Source organism: Podarcis gaigeae (genome assembly GCF_964106915.1).
Source record: "Podarcis gaigeae genome assembly, chromosome: 10".
Taxonomy (NCBI): domain Eukaryota; kingdom Metazoa; phylum Chordata; class Lepidosauria; order Squamata; family Lacertidae; genus Podarcis; species Podarcis gaigeae.
This window is the reverse complement of record NC_139686.1, coordinates 19,659,851-19,675,458: the sequence shown is the minus strand read 5'-3', so window position 1 is coordinate 19,675,458 and position 15,608 is coordinate 19,659,851. Positions and strand designations below refer to the sequence as shown.

At 46.3% G+C, this 15,608-nt stretch overlaps 1 protein-coding gene across 1 annotated transcript in view; it reads left to right on the top strand.

The window, feature by feature from the left end:
* Positions 1–222: 222 nt before the first annotated feature.
* TMTC1 (transmembrane O-mannosyltransferase targeting cadherins 1) overlaps positions 223–15,608 on the top strand; it is a 144,695-nt gene continuing 129,309 nt past the window's right edge. The window contains exons 1-2 of the mRNA XM_083700118.1: positions 223–685; positions 11,593–11,770. Coding sequence (XP_083556244.1) covers positions 354–685; positions 11,593–11,770 — 510 coding nt within the window. The 5' untranslated portion in view covers positions 223–353. The remainder of the gene's footprint in view (positions 686–11,592; positions 11,771–15,608) is intronic.

Below are 15,608 nucleotides of genomic sequence, written 5' to 3'. Positions count from 1 at the left end.
TTTGCACGGGAGGGAGAGGATTGTTCCCCGCCCCTTCCACCCACCAGGAGAACCCAGCTTCTGGGCGGGCGGGGAGGGAAGCCTCCCCGGCTGGAGGGAGCATGCGTGCTGCGGGGGAGGGACGGAGGGAGGGATGGCGAGGGGAGGCGGCGGCTGTTTATTTGCAGCTGGGCTGGCGGAGCAGGGGCAGAACGCGAGCGGGCAGCCTCCGAAGCAGCTCCGGCTCGCGGCTGCTCTCCTCTGGCGCCATGCCGGCGTGGAGGGAAGGCGAGGAGGCGCTGAGCTGGGGATGCCTCGACGCCGCCGACGTCGCTGCCGCTGCGCAGGAAGAAGGCAGCTAGCCCGGCCGCGGGATGGGGGCGGCAGCGGCGGCGGGAGGCGGCGGCGGCCGGAGCAGCAGGGAGTCACGAGCGCCTCTGCGCCAGCCGCAGCCGCCTCCGCGCCGGGCTGCCCGGGCCGGGCGCTGGGGAGCCGGGGCGGGCGCGGCGCTGCTGGCGGCTCTCTGCTACCTGAACTCCCTGCGCGGCGAGTTCGTGCACGACGACGTGTGGGCGATCGTCAACAACCCGGACGCGCGGGCGGCGGCCCCCGTGGCGGCCGCCTTCGGGAACGACTTCTGGGGCAAGGGCATGGCCGAGAACACCAGCCACAAGTCCTACCGCCCGCTCTGCGTCCTCACCTTCAAGTAAGTGGGCGCCGAGCGGGTGCCCTTCTTCCATAAGACCGCGCAGCGCCCAGGAGACGGGAGCCGCGAACCTGGCCTCCCGGAGGGGGATGCAAAAGCACTCTGCACATGCCCAGGGGAGCGGGCGCGCTTCTCGCCAGAACCAGCCCTGTCTACGTCTCAGGAGTTCCATTGCGCCCCAGACTGTGGGAGGCAGTTGGGGAGAAGTGAAAGCGCTCTGCACATGCCTGGGGGAGAGGAAGCTAGTTTTGAAAGTCGGGTGGGGAGTAGTCCTAACTCCGTAGGGGAAAGGATACTGCTGCTTAACTCTTACATCCCAGGGCAGGCAATGCTGAATGGACTTTACCGGGAGGGAGGAAATGAGCCCCTTCCCTGAGGAACTTAGATTTAAAAAATGTTGACAGTGGGTGAGAATATAGGGAGGGAGGGGAGTTGAAGAACACTGATGAATTCTCTCTTCTGTTTTGGGATAGAGCAAAGAACCACAGGGATGCTGTGTGTGCATGTAGTTTTTTGCTCAGGTGGTAAATGTTCCTGTGCCCATCTTACCACCTCTGGTTGGACCAGGTGACCCTGGGGTCCTTTCCATCTCTGTGGTTGTCTTGATTCTGTGATTCACCTCTCCGTGTTCTTCTTTTCCCCAGGCTCATTTGAGCACAGTCTTTGCCCCCTGGCGCAGCAGTCATTCCCACGGCTAGTCCTGGCAACTTTCCTAGCTGAATCCTGGGCCATAAAGTCTGCTGGAAAGTTGATTGTGCTCTGCCTTTCCAAGTATTTCCTGTGGTGCTGGCCAGGGTTTGTATCCAGTGCTAGCCCTACGCAGAAAATAATGAATCCAAGTTGGCCCTTTCCAAGAACACAGGTAGGCCTACTCTGAGTAGGATTAGTACTTGAAACATCCCTGTGGCTGGTATTCCTTCTGAGCCAGTTCTTTGGTTCTCTTTGCTTCCACTGGAGCAGGCTTAGAACACAGTTCAGCCTTTCCCTGTGGGGATAAGATGCTTTCTTGGTTGCTGGGTGAACTTTAGCTGTGCAAAGCTACAAATTCCAGCCTCACTCCTGAGCCAAGAAGGGTTTCCTAACTGGTTGTATATATGCTGATGCTTTTCCTGCTTTTACCCCCAGGCTTTTTTCCTTTGGGGTGGTGCCCCCTCTGGAGTTTAATGCCAAAGGTTTATGCAGCTGTAGTGCTCCCCCCCCCCTTTCCATTGATCTATATGGCTGTATGCCTGGGATGAAAAACGTCTCAAGCTAACTGATTTGCCTTTCTTTCGTCTTCTTTCGTCTTGGCCTCTGAGTCTCTTTTCTTCAGCTTTAGTACCTCCCTGTGGTTGACGCTTGGTCTGTAAGGAACATAGGAAGCTGCCCTTATACCACGTGAGATCATTGGTCCATCCAGCTCAATATTGTCTACACTGACTGGCAGCACTTCCCAGTTCTACCTGGAGATCCCAGGGATTGAACTTGCATGCAAAGGAAGTGTTCTGCCACTGAGCCACAGTCAAAAGGTGGGATGTTAACTGGAATCTGACATAAGCTAGATCAGACTGTTTTTCCATATTTATTAATGTAAAAAACAACAACATTTAGATGCATAAACTACAACAAATGGCCTATACATATTTGAATACATAAGTGAATAATTCATCAGTGCAAGTCACACATAGGATTATTAGCACTCTTTTAACTTTCATTTTTGCCTGCTGCCTCCATCCTTGACTGCACTTGCAAATTGTTTCGGTGAGCAGTAAGTTTAGACTCTAGGTAGCATTTGAGAGACAGAAAACTGCCTTATACCAGGCTAGGTCTGCGTATTGGTCTAGCCCCATATTGTCTACTTTGGCTGGCAGTGACTCTCTAGGGCAGGGCAGTCCGACTTTTCATACCAAGTAGGCTGCATGAATGCTTTGACATGGAACCTGTAGGCTGCACACTGCCTTGTTGCATGTTGGGTGGGGTGGGGGAGCGAGCCCAAAATTTGACACACATCCCAGCCCTCCCACCTGCATTCCAAAGCTATGAAAGCCCTAACTGGGCCTTGGGAAGGAGACAGGGCAACTCTAGGACCCTGTCAGAACCCTCACGCCTCCTTCTAAAAGCCCAGTGCCTCACCTACCCAACTTTGGGAACGCAGTGTAAGGGCTGAGGGGGTGTCAGATGTTGCTTAGGGCTACCAAAAAAGGCCTTGGACCACCCTGCTCTAGGGTCAAAGGCAGAGGTTTACCTGTTACTTTTTAAAAACTGATGCTGAGGATTCCTTCCACCTGTACCGAGAGCTCAAGTGCCCTTACAGCAGGAAGGGAGGACCTCCGCTCCTCCTCCCCAGATGTTGTTGGATGCCAACTCCCATCAGTCTCATTCAGCCTGGCCAGTGGTATCTTTGTAGCCTGCTGTGGACTTGGCTGGGGTCATGCCCTGGTTGCTGGATCACACTTTTTTTGTTCTACGCTTTGGGTCTCTGGGCATCTGGCTATGTAGCCTAGTTTGGGAAGGACAATGGGAAAGAGACACCAGCTCTGTAGGACAGCATTGAGTTTGCATGCTGAAGCTTCTAGATTTATGCCTTGCTACTTCCAGCTTGACTTGTTATACAGCAGCTTCCTCTTCCTCTTCGTGGACACAATTGGCACTTGATTTGGATTCCTGCATAGGAACTTGCCTTATACTGAGCTGTACCACTGGTCCACTGACTGGCAATGGTTCTCCAGAGCTTCAGACAAGAGACCTTCCTAGCCATGGAGAAGCTGAGGATTCATCCTGGGACTTTCTGCAGGCAAAGCAGGTGCTCTAGAGCTGCAGCCCTTCCCCTTCCTAGCTGCTGAGTGTGCTGCATGGGCCATGAGGCATATGGGGAGAAGGAGGGGCTTCAGCATCTGACTTCCCACCCTGGAAGTGTTAACTTCATTGTATGTCATTCTGGGGAAGAGTTGTGCTCTGGAAGGGTGGCTTATTAAATTTTAAAATTTAATAAAGGCCTGCTTTGGGTTGGTTATTGAGGTGGGTGTCCCAGGGCTGGTTTTTCTTTTCCATTGGAATTCTGTCTTGCTGTTTAAGTTGCTCAGAAATGCGTTCTGGGCTTTCTGCATCTTGCATTCTGCATTGCCCTAGGGAGAGTGACACAGCTGCATCACTTAAGGCTTTTGTTGAATACAGTGGGTGACAGCATCACATGGCGTCTTCCAACTGCTCAGTGGTTCAGTGCTGCGGCAATAGCTCTGCTTTGCTGTCTCCTTGATGCTTGTCAGAAGACCTGCCTCACTCCGGGGAGCACAAGATGGGTGCTTGCGTGCTATTAGAAAGTCTTGGCAGGGTGCAAGTTAATTGGTAGAACCTACTGGATTATGGATGAAGGAGACGTGAATGGTCTTTCCCCCCTGGCAACCAGCACAGCCTTGTGACTCTATCCCTGTGGTTCTCCAGATGTTCGTGGGCCACAAATCCCATCATCACTGATGATTTGCCATGCTGGTTGAGGCTGATTGGAGAGTGCCACAGGCTCCCCATCCCTGATCTACAACCAAGTTTAGCCTGTGCTCCTTTTCTCTTTCTCTCACTGGATGTGTGCTCACCTGGTCTGTCTCCCATGCAGTTCCCCTTTCCAGATACATAGTTTGCCTTTTAGAAGAGAGAATATCAGGGATAGCTGATATCTAGGTATAGCTCAGTTGGTAGAGAATGAGAATCGATTTCAGGCTTGTGGGTTCCGGGCCCATGTTGGACAAATGATTGCAGGGGTTGGACTAGATGGCTCTTGGTGTCCCTTCCAACTTGACAGTTCTATGATCAGAGGTCACATTCTTTCTCTTTTTTCATGTTGCTTGGGCCCAGGTTACTCAAAGGATCCTAAACTTGCTTGAATCTTGAGATTGTCATCAGAAGCCCTTTTATCTAGTGACGTTAGATGAGTGGTTAGTAGGGAGAGGGCCTTTTATGTGGTGGCACCCCACTTCTAGAACGCCTTCCCCAGTGAGGCTTACCTGCCCTTCTCTGCACCAGGTGAATGCCTTTTCATCGCAGTGGGTACATCTATCCCACCTTACTAAGACTTCTGCTGGTTTTAAATTGTTTTGGCTGCGTGATTATGCTGCTTTTAGATGGGTTTTGCTGCTGAGATTTATTTCATAGCAGGTCTAAGTATTTTTGTTGTCGATTGGATTGCCTTTTTCATTTTTAATGTCTCTGTAAACACCCTAGAAATCTTAGCTATGTGGGTGGTATACAAATGTAGTAAATAAATATGGGTGGCATAGAACTGTGGTAAGTAAATAAATGCGACTTCCTTTTCTATTGCTTGGCTCATCTGCTTGCTTTGTGACTCGGTAATGGTTGATACAGGAGTCTTCAGCAATCTGTGTCTATGGATCGAGTGCTTAGTGCTCTCTCTCTCGTATTCATTGTATTTGCGATGAGTTGTGCTTGGCTGTACGGGGCCCCTACAAAGTTCTCCAGCCAGATGTTGTTGGATTGTAACTCCCATCATCCTTGACCATTGGCTGTGCTTTCTGGGACTGAGCCCAAAACACCTGGAAGGCACAAGGTTGGGCAAAGCTTCTCTATGATTGCTCACTGTGTTTTGCCTTTGATATACTGGTGATTATTTGCTGCTGTGCTTTGAATTGGCGCTTGTGCAGTCTGGGGCTGCGCCATCATCTGCTCCAGAAATGGGTGTGGCCTTTTATGAAAAACAAGGGTCTAGTTGTGATCCTCCTCTCCAACCTGTCCAGTTGCAGTTTGTTCCTACACTTGTACTGGTGGGGAACATGTGACCTGTGAGTGAACCTTGACCCTTCTTGGATCCCCAGTGTTTTTCCATAGGCTATTCTTGTTCTTGGGCTATCTCATATTGAATAGTTTTGTCATGCTGTTGGCTTGGGTGCAGTTGTGGAATATCTGCGCCAAACATTGGCAACTAGGTGCCCTCCAGATGTTCTGGACAACAGCTCCCATCAGCCTCAGCCAGTATGATGAATGGTCAATAATTATGGGAATTGTAGTCAGGAACATCTTGAGGGCACCAGGTTCCGTTCCCCAGCTCTATGCTGTTGTTCCATTGTACTGGGTTTGGAGTATGGTGTTTTAGGCTAATACATGGTCTAGCACAGTGTTGACTGATGCAGTGAGAGGGTCCCTCACCCCTCCCATTCCAGATCTCTACTCATATGCATTGCACAAGGTCTTGAGCTGTGCAGTTGTACCTGCGTGACTGCTAGATGTGGCTGTGTGATCTGCCAGAGGTGTGCTGGTGCACGGCAATGGGACGCTGTGTACTGCAAGGGCACTTAGATGTAAGCAGCATGTGATCATGGAACGCCTAACTCTTTTCTGCAACCTGATACCCTTCCTCCTGGTGTTTTGGACTACAATTCCCATTGGCCCTCATGCTGGCTGGGGCTGATGGGAGTTGTAGTCGAAAACACCTGGAGAGTCACCAGGTTGGAGAAAACCTGCCCAGCTTCTGCCTCGGTTTGGTTGGCATCTTGGATTCGATGGAAGTCAGTAGCAGGGACTTTCCAGTAGTTGGCATCCATTCCAAGGATACACTGAGGAGCAGAGGGAGATAACTGAGTGAGAGCGAAGAGGGAACTGGGACTTTCTGTTGCTGCTTCCTTGGTTCTTTCTGTGTTTAGGGAATTGTCTGATTATTTGGGTTGCAGTACACAGTGCAATGAGAAATATAAATAATCCCCTTGCACTATGTAGCTGGTTTCTCTCTCTCTTTTTAAAAAATGTACCAGATTGATTCTCTATTTCTGGCATCCCTCCAGACCTCTTAATCCTGCCAAAAATGTGTTAGGATTTTTTTTTTAAGTACATGGTGTACTTCTTTTTGTTCCTGTGACCGTTTTCCTTTTTCTATCTTTGAGAAAGCCCCTGTACTGTCAGAGGAACACCTCTATAGTTCTGGTTAGCAGCATGATGCAGCATTTGCACCAAGTTCCTTGTCTGCAATCAATAAAATAAAAGAAGCACACAAATGCCACAGTAGCATTGTAAATGAATTGGGGCGAAGTTGGAGGAGCTTGAGGATTTGGTTGACTTTCTATCACTTACACTTTCATCATCTCTTTCAGTGGTTGATGATAGTCTGTTTCAATGAGCCCTTTAAAAAAAGAAGATTGGTTTTTATACGTAATAGATACATTACATAACAACTCCCCCATCTCCATAATAGGTATCAAATTTTATATTGACATAAAAGATTATTACTAAGTCATACAAATTATACAAATGTCCAGCATATAAAGTTCTGGAGACAGCATATAAGTTTTTTGTTTGTTTGTATGTTTTAAATCTATTACAGATAAATCATTCGGGGGGGGGGGGTTCAAGCTGTGCTGTTCAGAATAGCCGTATCTGCAAAGATGCTTTGGATAATTTATCCTTAAGACCAGTTTCATTTGTGTATTACAAAAATGGCAATAGTATTGTGTGTATTTGGCCCTTTCTGAACATTTCAGGCCTGGGAGGGATCATGGAAGAAAGAATGGCTTTCTTGAGATGAGTCACGGTGTGTTGACAGCTTTTGGGGTGTTTATAATCATTGGTTAATTAATCATTGGTTCACACACTCTATGCACACACTATTCAATGCAATTCCCCGTCACTTTCCTAACCGCAAAGAATCAGTTTCTTTTTTAAAGTGGATTTGTTGTGCTAGGGTGGGTAGCAGAGCACTTTAATCCCTTTTAATTGCTCAAACCTAAATGTCTTGGTATGAGTTTGAATCCCTCTGGCAAAGCCCTGGCAGTTTGGAAGCGCCCGCAATCAGCCAGTTTACAGTCTTAATCCATTTTGGGTTGCTTCCTCCTGTATCCTCCCATTTGGAGCCTCTACTTTTGCATTGGCAGGCCGTCCAGAGAAGCATCTTTACCAGGCTGCACATTATCCATCATTTTGCACCTTTTCTCCATAAAAGCAGACTTTGCCAACTGGTTGTGAAAGGAATCAACAATCTGGGACATGGGAACTAGACATTAGTTACATCCGTTGAATATCCAAGAGAAGCAGCTGCATATGGTTTCGAGTAATAAGCTTTGAACTGTGCATTAATATAATTGGGATAATGTGTAATTTGCCCATTAGGCAGCTTAATAGATGGGATTATTTTTTTCCTGTTTTTTTAAACTTGTTTCTACAAGCAAAGCGGCACCTCGCCTTTCCTACCCGTTCTCAGTACTGTTGACAAATGTAGTGTAGATAGAATTTGGTTTGGTAAGATTGCAAAACACGTCTCTCTTGTTTTTTACTTCACCTCCAAACACTCTCTTTTTGAAACTGAGATGTATTAGAACAGGAATGGAAAACCTGTTCACCGCCCCCAATCATCCCTGACCACTGGCCATGCAGTGAAATCCCACAACATTTAGAGGACCATAGGTTCCCCATCTCTGCATTAGACAGTTCATTTTAAGGGATCTAGCAAAAAGCAAAAATCTCTTACAGTGAAGGTCTTTAATCTTTGCATCTAGCTAGGTGTTTAACCATATATTTGGAGCCTTGAAAGAGGACATTGAATCATAGAATTGTAGAGTTGGAAGGGACCATGAGGGTCATCTAGTCCAACCCCCTGCAATGCAGGAATCTTTTGCACAATGTGGGGCTCGAACTCACGACCCTGAGATGAAAAGCCTCATGCTCTACCAACTGAGCTATCCCAGATGGACATGTGGTTATGGAGGATGGAAAACAGGGGGGGGGGTGTGTATTTCAGGTGCTATAGCAAAGTGCCTGTATCAACCTAGAGACTCTTGAGATTTTGCCTCCAAATACTGTCCTGGATGCTTGAAACAAACATTCTCCCCCCATTCAAAACAAACAAACCCCACACAAAACCTGGATGAGAGATAGACACCTGTACTTCCCAAGAATATTCCCTGTAGCAGAGGGAAATATGCAGATGTTAGTCTTGTGCATCTGGTTTTTGTGTGTGTGGCAATTTGCATTGTAAGGAGTTGATGGCAGACTCTGTGGAGGCCCAACACCACATCACAATTGGTGGGCGCTTCCGCATTAGAGTGAATGGGGCATTGGCTCGCCATTCATAGTGTACCCACTACCAGGGCACACCTGGCTTCTTCCTTCCAACTAGTTCAGAGGGTAGCTCTGCCTGTCAGCTTTCTCCTCTTTTAGTCTCAGGGTTGCTCTTGAAGAACCAAAGGCACGTAAGCAAGCTGCGGTTAATGGACATTTGGAACACCCTCCCTGGGGAAGCTAGACTGGCTTTCTCCTTGTCCTTCTGCCAACAGGTGAAGACTTTTTTGTTCCAACAGGCTTTTGGGAAATGACTGCTATTAACGAAAGGGCTGGTGCTGTGTTGTTTTTATTTGGATGGTTTTAATAGATAGATAGATTCACCTCTGACGTTTAATTGTTTTTAATGATTGTTTTTTTCTTTGTTTTTATCCATTTTCATTTTTATGTGTAAGCCGCCATGAGTCCCATTAGGGAAAAAGATGGGGTATAAATATGTGGGGTGCATTGGCCCTGTCTCCTGGGCACCATGAAGCTGTCCCTTTATCTGGTACAGATTCTTAAGGCTAACGATAGGAGTGCCGCACTCCCCCCCCCCAAATACCAGATGTTCTAGGGAACTTTATTGTTCTTTCAGAGTTTTTAATTAAGGACTGCAGGTGCGCAGCCATAAATTAACTGTGTGTGTGTGTTTGCATGTGTGCGCGCACACATTGCATATTATATTGTAATGATTCCTGTTTTCAGTAGAGACAAGTAGCACAAATGAGATTCTTGCAGCAAAATGCCACTGCTGTTTAAGGTAAGTGCTACAATGCTGTGGAGTAAAAAGTCCGTCATTGTCAATGATCCATATACTGGCAATTACCTGCTGAGCAGGATTAGGTGACTTCTGCCTCTTCCTGCATCTTTACTGATGTTGGCGTTGTGTATCTAACCAGGGATGAAATCCTACTATATAGTGCTGCATAGCAGAAAATAACCTTCCCAACAGGTGCGATCGGAAAATGGTTTTGGAATTGATAGGTGAACCCAGTGGCTATACTCCTCTTATATTGCAGTAACTTCCAGGGTGGATTCTCATTCTTAGCAGGCATGTGAAATGTTGCCATGCTGGGAGACGGTGGTCTGTAGACTCCCACCACTTGATCCCGAAGACCAGCATTATTACCGTTCTGAGCAGCCGTAGCAGTGTGGGGATAACACTATATTTGTATTATTAATAGTAAATATATCCTTTACAGTGGAACCTCGTGTTACATACTGTCCTCCTTGCGAACGCTGCAGGTTACGAGCTCCGCTAACCTGGAAGTAGATGCCCCTTGTTGCAAACTTTGCCCTGGGATTCAAGAGGAAGTTGTGCGCCGGCAGCAGTGGGAGGCGCCATTAGTGAAAGCACGCTCATGTTACGAGTGGTTTTGGGTTACAAACAGACCTCTGGAATGGATTAAGTTTGTAACCGGAGGTGCCACTGTAATGCCAGAATAGGTTTCTAAGTGGTTTAAAAGTATAAAAACTGATTACAAAAAACATTTGAAATATTATCTGCTATAATTAAAACATGCAGTTTTTAAATTGGATCTGTGACCATATAATAAAAATGATTGTTGTTGTAAAATATGCAAGACAATAATCTCATTAGAACAACACAGTGATTAAAGTGGGTGACTCGGGTTGAGAGATCAAGTGAACATCCCTGGAATTCCAGTAACAGATGGAGCGTCTTTTATCTCAGCAGGGAGTGCCGCTTGCGGAAAGGCCCACCTCTATAACACCAAGTCTATGCTTGGATACCATTGGACACCATCTTGAATCAAGATGGTGGACTGAACCTCTCAAAACAGCACTGATATTAACCACTGGTTTCAAAATTGCACTGATTTTCTGGTTTCTTAGAATTCCTGATACATTCTGTGTACAAGGCTGTTAGTAATCACATTATTGGAATTGCCCACCTCATGGATATATTTTAATTGATAGACCAATGCCTTTTTGGAGCAGGGCAGACATGACTCATCCTCTCTGTTAATCATGGTTAACGGTTGGAAGCCAGCCCTTGAACACCTCGTCCTGCGTTGCAAAACCCCTTTTCTGATGAAAATCCCATCACTGCTCCTGAGAGCAGGTACCATCCTTAGGTCTTTCCACAGCTGGCTGGAGATTATTTAAAATTTTTCCAGCACTTTAAACCTCTGCTGGCTCTCTTAGCTTTCATTCTGCCATGATTCCTCCCTCCCCCTTTTGTTTAATTGCCCTCCTGTTTTAATCACAAACAAAATTCTGTTTGAAGCCTGTGTTTGATTGTTACACCAACTGGCTTGCTGCCCTGGCAGCAGCAGTACTGAAGCCCGGCTACTATAGAAATGGTAACCAATGAATAAGGATGTGGGGAAATCAGATGGTGGTTCTTAAAAATCTGCAAAGCAGCCAGTAAGGGGAAATAACTGCTTTTTGACTATTGTCTTAACTTTTTCTGGCAACTGGATGGAGGGAGTGAATTGCCAGCCCTTAAACCCTAGGCTCTTGTACTTGCTCTCAGCCCCACCCTGTCCTGCCCCCACCCAGCAGTGACCACTATCTCCTGACTAATTTTGCAAAGCCTTGCCTGCTGCGATCTGGATTCTCTAGTGGACTGGTACATTGATGAGCTCTTTCCTTCCACTTCCATCTATGCAGAAACCAAAGGGGATGAGAAACCAGTGTAGCATGTGCAGCCTGCAGCCAGGCTTGCAAATAGCTCCTCCCCTGTCCCAGAGGCATGGTGTATGTGTGACTACCAGGCAGTAAAATATTTATACGGCGGTAACTTCTGTGGACGTCATTTGAAGCCGTCTTTAATATGTGTCAATTGATATTCTGTCTTCTCCAAAACTCCTGTTTCCTGCTCGGTATCTTATTACTGTTCTGGTTTTGCTTTCTTTCTTTTTTAAAAACAGGCTGAACATATTGCTGGCTGGGATGAACCCCTTCTATTTCCACGCCGTGAATGTAGTCCTGCACTGCCTGGTGACCCTTGTGCTGATGTACACTTGTGACAAAGCCGTCTTCAAGGACAGCCGCCTGGCTTTCGTCACGGCCCTCTTCTTCGCTGTCCACCCCATTCACACTGAGGCCGTACGTATATAGGAGAAGGAGCTAAAGGGGCAAGGGGCTTGTAATCCAGCTTTGTGGAACCACAGACCTCCCCAGTAATTGGAAATCTACCCTTTTTCCATGATAAGAGCTGTGCTGACTCAGTAGAAAGCAGCTTAGTAATGATAACTCTGGCACGCTTGCGTCAAAAGATGAGCGAGAATTGCACCACCGTATTTAGAGAAAAGGACTGGTGTGGCAAGGGAGGGAAAGAATTAATTTTCTCTCTCCATGATAATTCCTAGTCCTGAGAAGGTTTGCTTAGTTGTAAGTATACATGCCTTTGTGCTAGAATTATGATCCTGATTAAGTGCCTAACGCAGTGTTGCTAGGAATGAATACCAAGGGTTTTCCGCTGAAGAATAATGAGATGCTTAGCAGTTGCACAATACATATATATATATTTTTTAAATTCCTTCTGAGATGCCTGTCCTGCTGAGACATTGTTTGGCTTCCTTTTCTTCCTCTAGCATTCTCTCTCTTAACACAAAGAAGTAACCCAGCATTCAACAAGCTCTCCAAGTTTTATTACGTTTTGAGAGAATAATGAATGTTGCAACATGCCCACAGATTGCATCGTACGTATGGTTACAAATTGGAAGAGCTGAAAACATTGATCAGTTAATCATTGTGATTCATTTATAAGTGACTGAAGCGCTGATTTCTAAAACGAGCTGGCAACAGCATGTCACAGCTGATATTAAGCCCTGCTCCCCTAATATATATTACAGTATATACTGATTTTTTAAAGGTTTCATTCCTTTCCTGGGAGTAAGTATCAATGAACTCAATGGAACTTATTTCTACATAGACTAGTGTACTAGGGTACAGTGGTGCCCCGCAAGACGAATGCTTCGCAAGACCGAAAACCCACTAGACGAAAGGGTTTTCCGTTTTGGAGGTGCTTGCAAAACAAATTTCCTATGGGCTTGCTTCGCAAGACGAAAATGTCTTGCGAGTTCCTGTGGGTTTTTTTCCCTTTCCCCCCCTTTTCCCCAAGCCGCTAAGCCGCTTAACAGCTGATCCACTAAGCCGCTTAACAGCTGATCTGCTAAGCCGCTTATCAGCTGATCCGCTAAGCCGCTAATAGCTCTAATCCGCTAAGCCGCTAATGGGCTTGCTTCGCAAAACGAAAAAACCGCAAGTCGAAGAGACCCGCAGAACGGATTCTTTTCGTTTTGCAAGGCACCACTGTATTGTTGCCAGAGTGTTCAGGGCACTTAGATATTACATTGTAATCCCTAAAACTTCCCTGTAAAGAAGGTCAGTATAATTATTCTCATATTGCAAATGAAGAGCTGAGGCTGTCTGAACTATATGGTGAATATAGGAACATATAAACCTGCCTTTATGTTTCAGTGATCAGACCTTTGGTCCATCAAGCTCAGTATGGTCTGGCAGAAACTCTCCAGGGTTTCACACTAGTGTCTCTCCCAGTCCTACCTGGAGATTCCTGATTTATAGTCTTTTAGCCATTACACTGCAGTTCATTGACTGAAGTTTGCCAAGAGTGCAATATTCTATTTTATTTTTTGAGGGGTGGATAAAGTATTTCCGATTTGACATAAATCTGATGCAGTTTCAGGAACTGGAGTCAGAATTCTAAAAGCCGGGATAACTAGGAATCCTGGGACTGTTGCTTTAAGGGTGTAACTCCATTGGAAGATCTCATTTCAAGGCCTTGTCAGGAGGGGAGAGGGCTCTTCTGCTTGGATCCTGCTTGTGAGTTTCCCATAGGCATCTCATTGGCCACTGGATTAGAGGGCCATTGGTCTGATCCAGTGGGCTCCTCCTGTGTTCTTAAATGTTTAGTGGCTTTGGGGGCCTGAGAGTCCACACAACCCTCTCAGCATTTCATGTGGCTGAGGAACAGAACTTGAAGAAGATTTCATGGAAAGAGAAGTCTTAACAGGTATCAGAGGCTCCTGGAACTTCCCCATTCTGTCAAAAGCCGTAGGCTTTTAGCTAGTTTTAAGATGCTTAGGAAATATCCCTCACAATTCAGAAGTTAAGTTTGTCATCGCCAGCATTATTTACAAAACATTTCCCTCCGAACCGGTACTTTGTTGGAGGCCTGGCCAATGTGGAATATTTTAAGACGGGGAAGAGTGAAATGGGTTTCTTTGCTGAGTTCCTTTCAGGAAAGATTAGCTCTTTAATAACAAAGGAGCCTTGAGCTTTCTAGATGCCTCTGAAGCGTTTCAGGCCTTAATCAGCCAGTCTTTAAATAATGTACCATTTTAGTATGTGTGGGATCATTAAAGTTAGAAAGGGAGGGGGGTAGAGAAACTCGTTCTTTGAAATTTTATTTTAAGGTAAGAATTAGCAGAGAACAAAGCAAATGCCTGGATTCTTAAGATGAATGAACTTGTGAGATGAGCCAGGTTTCATGGAATCATAGAATCTTAGAGTTGGAAGGGACCCCCAGGGTCATCTAGTCCAACCCCCTACAATGCAGGAATCTCAGCTAAAGCATCCGTGACAGATGGCCATCCAACCTCTGCTTAAAAACCTCCAAGGAAGGAGAGTCCACCACTTCTCGTGGGAGTCTGTTCCACTGTTGAACAGTTCTTACTTTCAGAAAGTTTTTCTGAATATTTAGTCATAATCTTCTTTCTTGCAACTTGAAGTCATTGGTTCAAGTCCTACTCTTGTTCCGTCTTCTATATTTGAAGATGGCTATCCTATCTCCTTCCAGTCTCCTCCAGGATAAACATACCCAGCTCCTTCAAGCGATCCTCATAATGCTTGGTTTCCATATCCCTGATCATCTTGCTTGCCCTCTTCTGCACATGTTCCAGCTTGTCAACATCCTTCTTAAACTGTGGTGCCCAGAATTGGACACAGTATTCCAAGTGTGGTCTGACTAAGGCAGAATAGAGTGGGACTATTACTTTCCTTGATCTGGACACTATACTTCTGTGGATGCTGCCTAGAATAGCATTAGCTTTTTTTGCTGCTGCATCACACTGTAGACTCATGTTAAGCTTGTGGTCCCCCAAGACACCTAGATCCATTTCACATGTACTGCTAGTAAGCCAGGTATTCCCCATCCTATATATGTGCATCTGGTTCTTGCTGCCTAAGTGCAGTGGCGTAGCGTGGGTTGTCAGCACTCGGGGCAAGGCAAGTAATTTGTGCCCCCTAACCCGTGGATTTGCGCCCCCTAACCCGTGGATTTGCGCCCCCTAACCCCCCAGATGTTGCGCCCGGTGCGGCCGGCCCCCCCTGCACCCCCCACGCTACGCCACTGCCTAAGTGTAGAACTTTACATTTGTCCCTATTGAAGTGCATTTTGTTATTCTTGTGCCCAGTTCTCCAATCCATTAAGGTCATTTTGAATTCTGATTCTGTCTTCTGAGGCATTAGCTCTCCCATTTTGGTGTCATCTGCAAATTCGATGAGCATCCCCTCAATTCCTTCATCCAAGTCATTTATAAAGACGTTGAACAACAATAGGCCCAGGACAGAACTCTGCGGCACCCCGCTTGCCTCTTTTTTCCAGGATGACGAGGAACCATTAATGAATACTCTTTGGGTTTGGTCAGTCAACCAGCTACCAATCCACCTAACAGTTACCTCGTTTAACCCACATTTTTCCAATTTCCTCGCGAGAATATCATGGGGGACTTTGTCAAAAGTCTTATTGAATCAAGATACACTGTGTCCACAGCATTTCCCTGATCCACCAAGTTTGTAATTCCATCAAAAAAAGAAATCAGATTGGTCTGGCATGACTAATTTTTTAAAAACCCATGCTGGGTCTTAGTAATCGCAGCATCCTTTTCTAAATGGACCAACTGTTGAATTATCTGTTCTA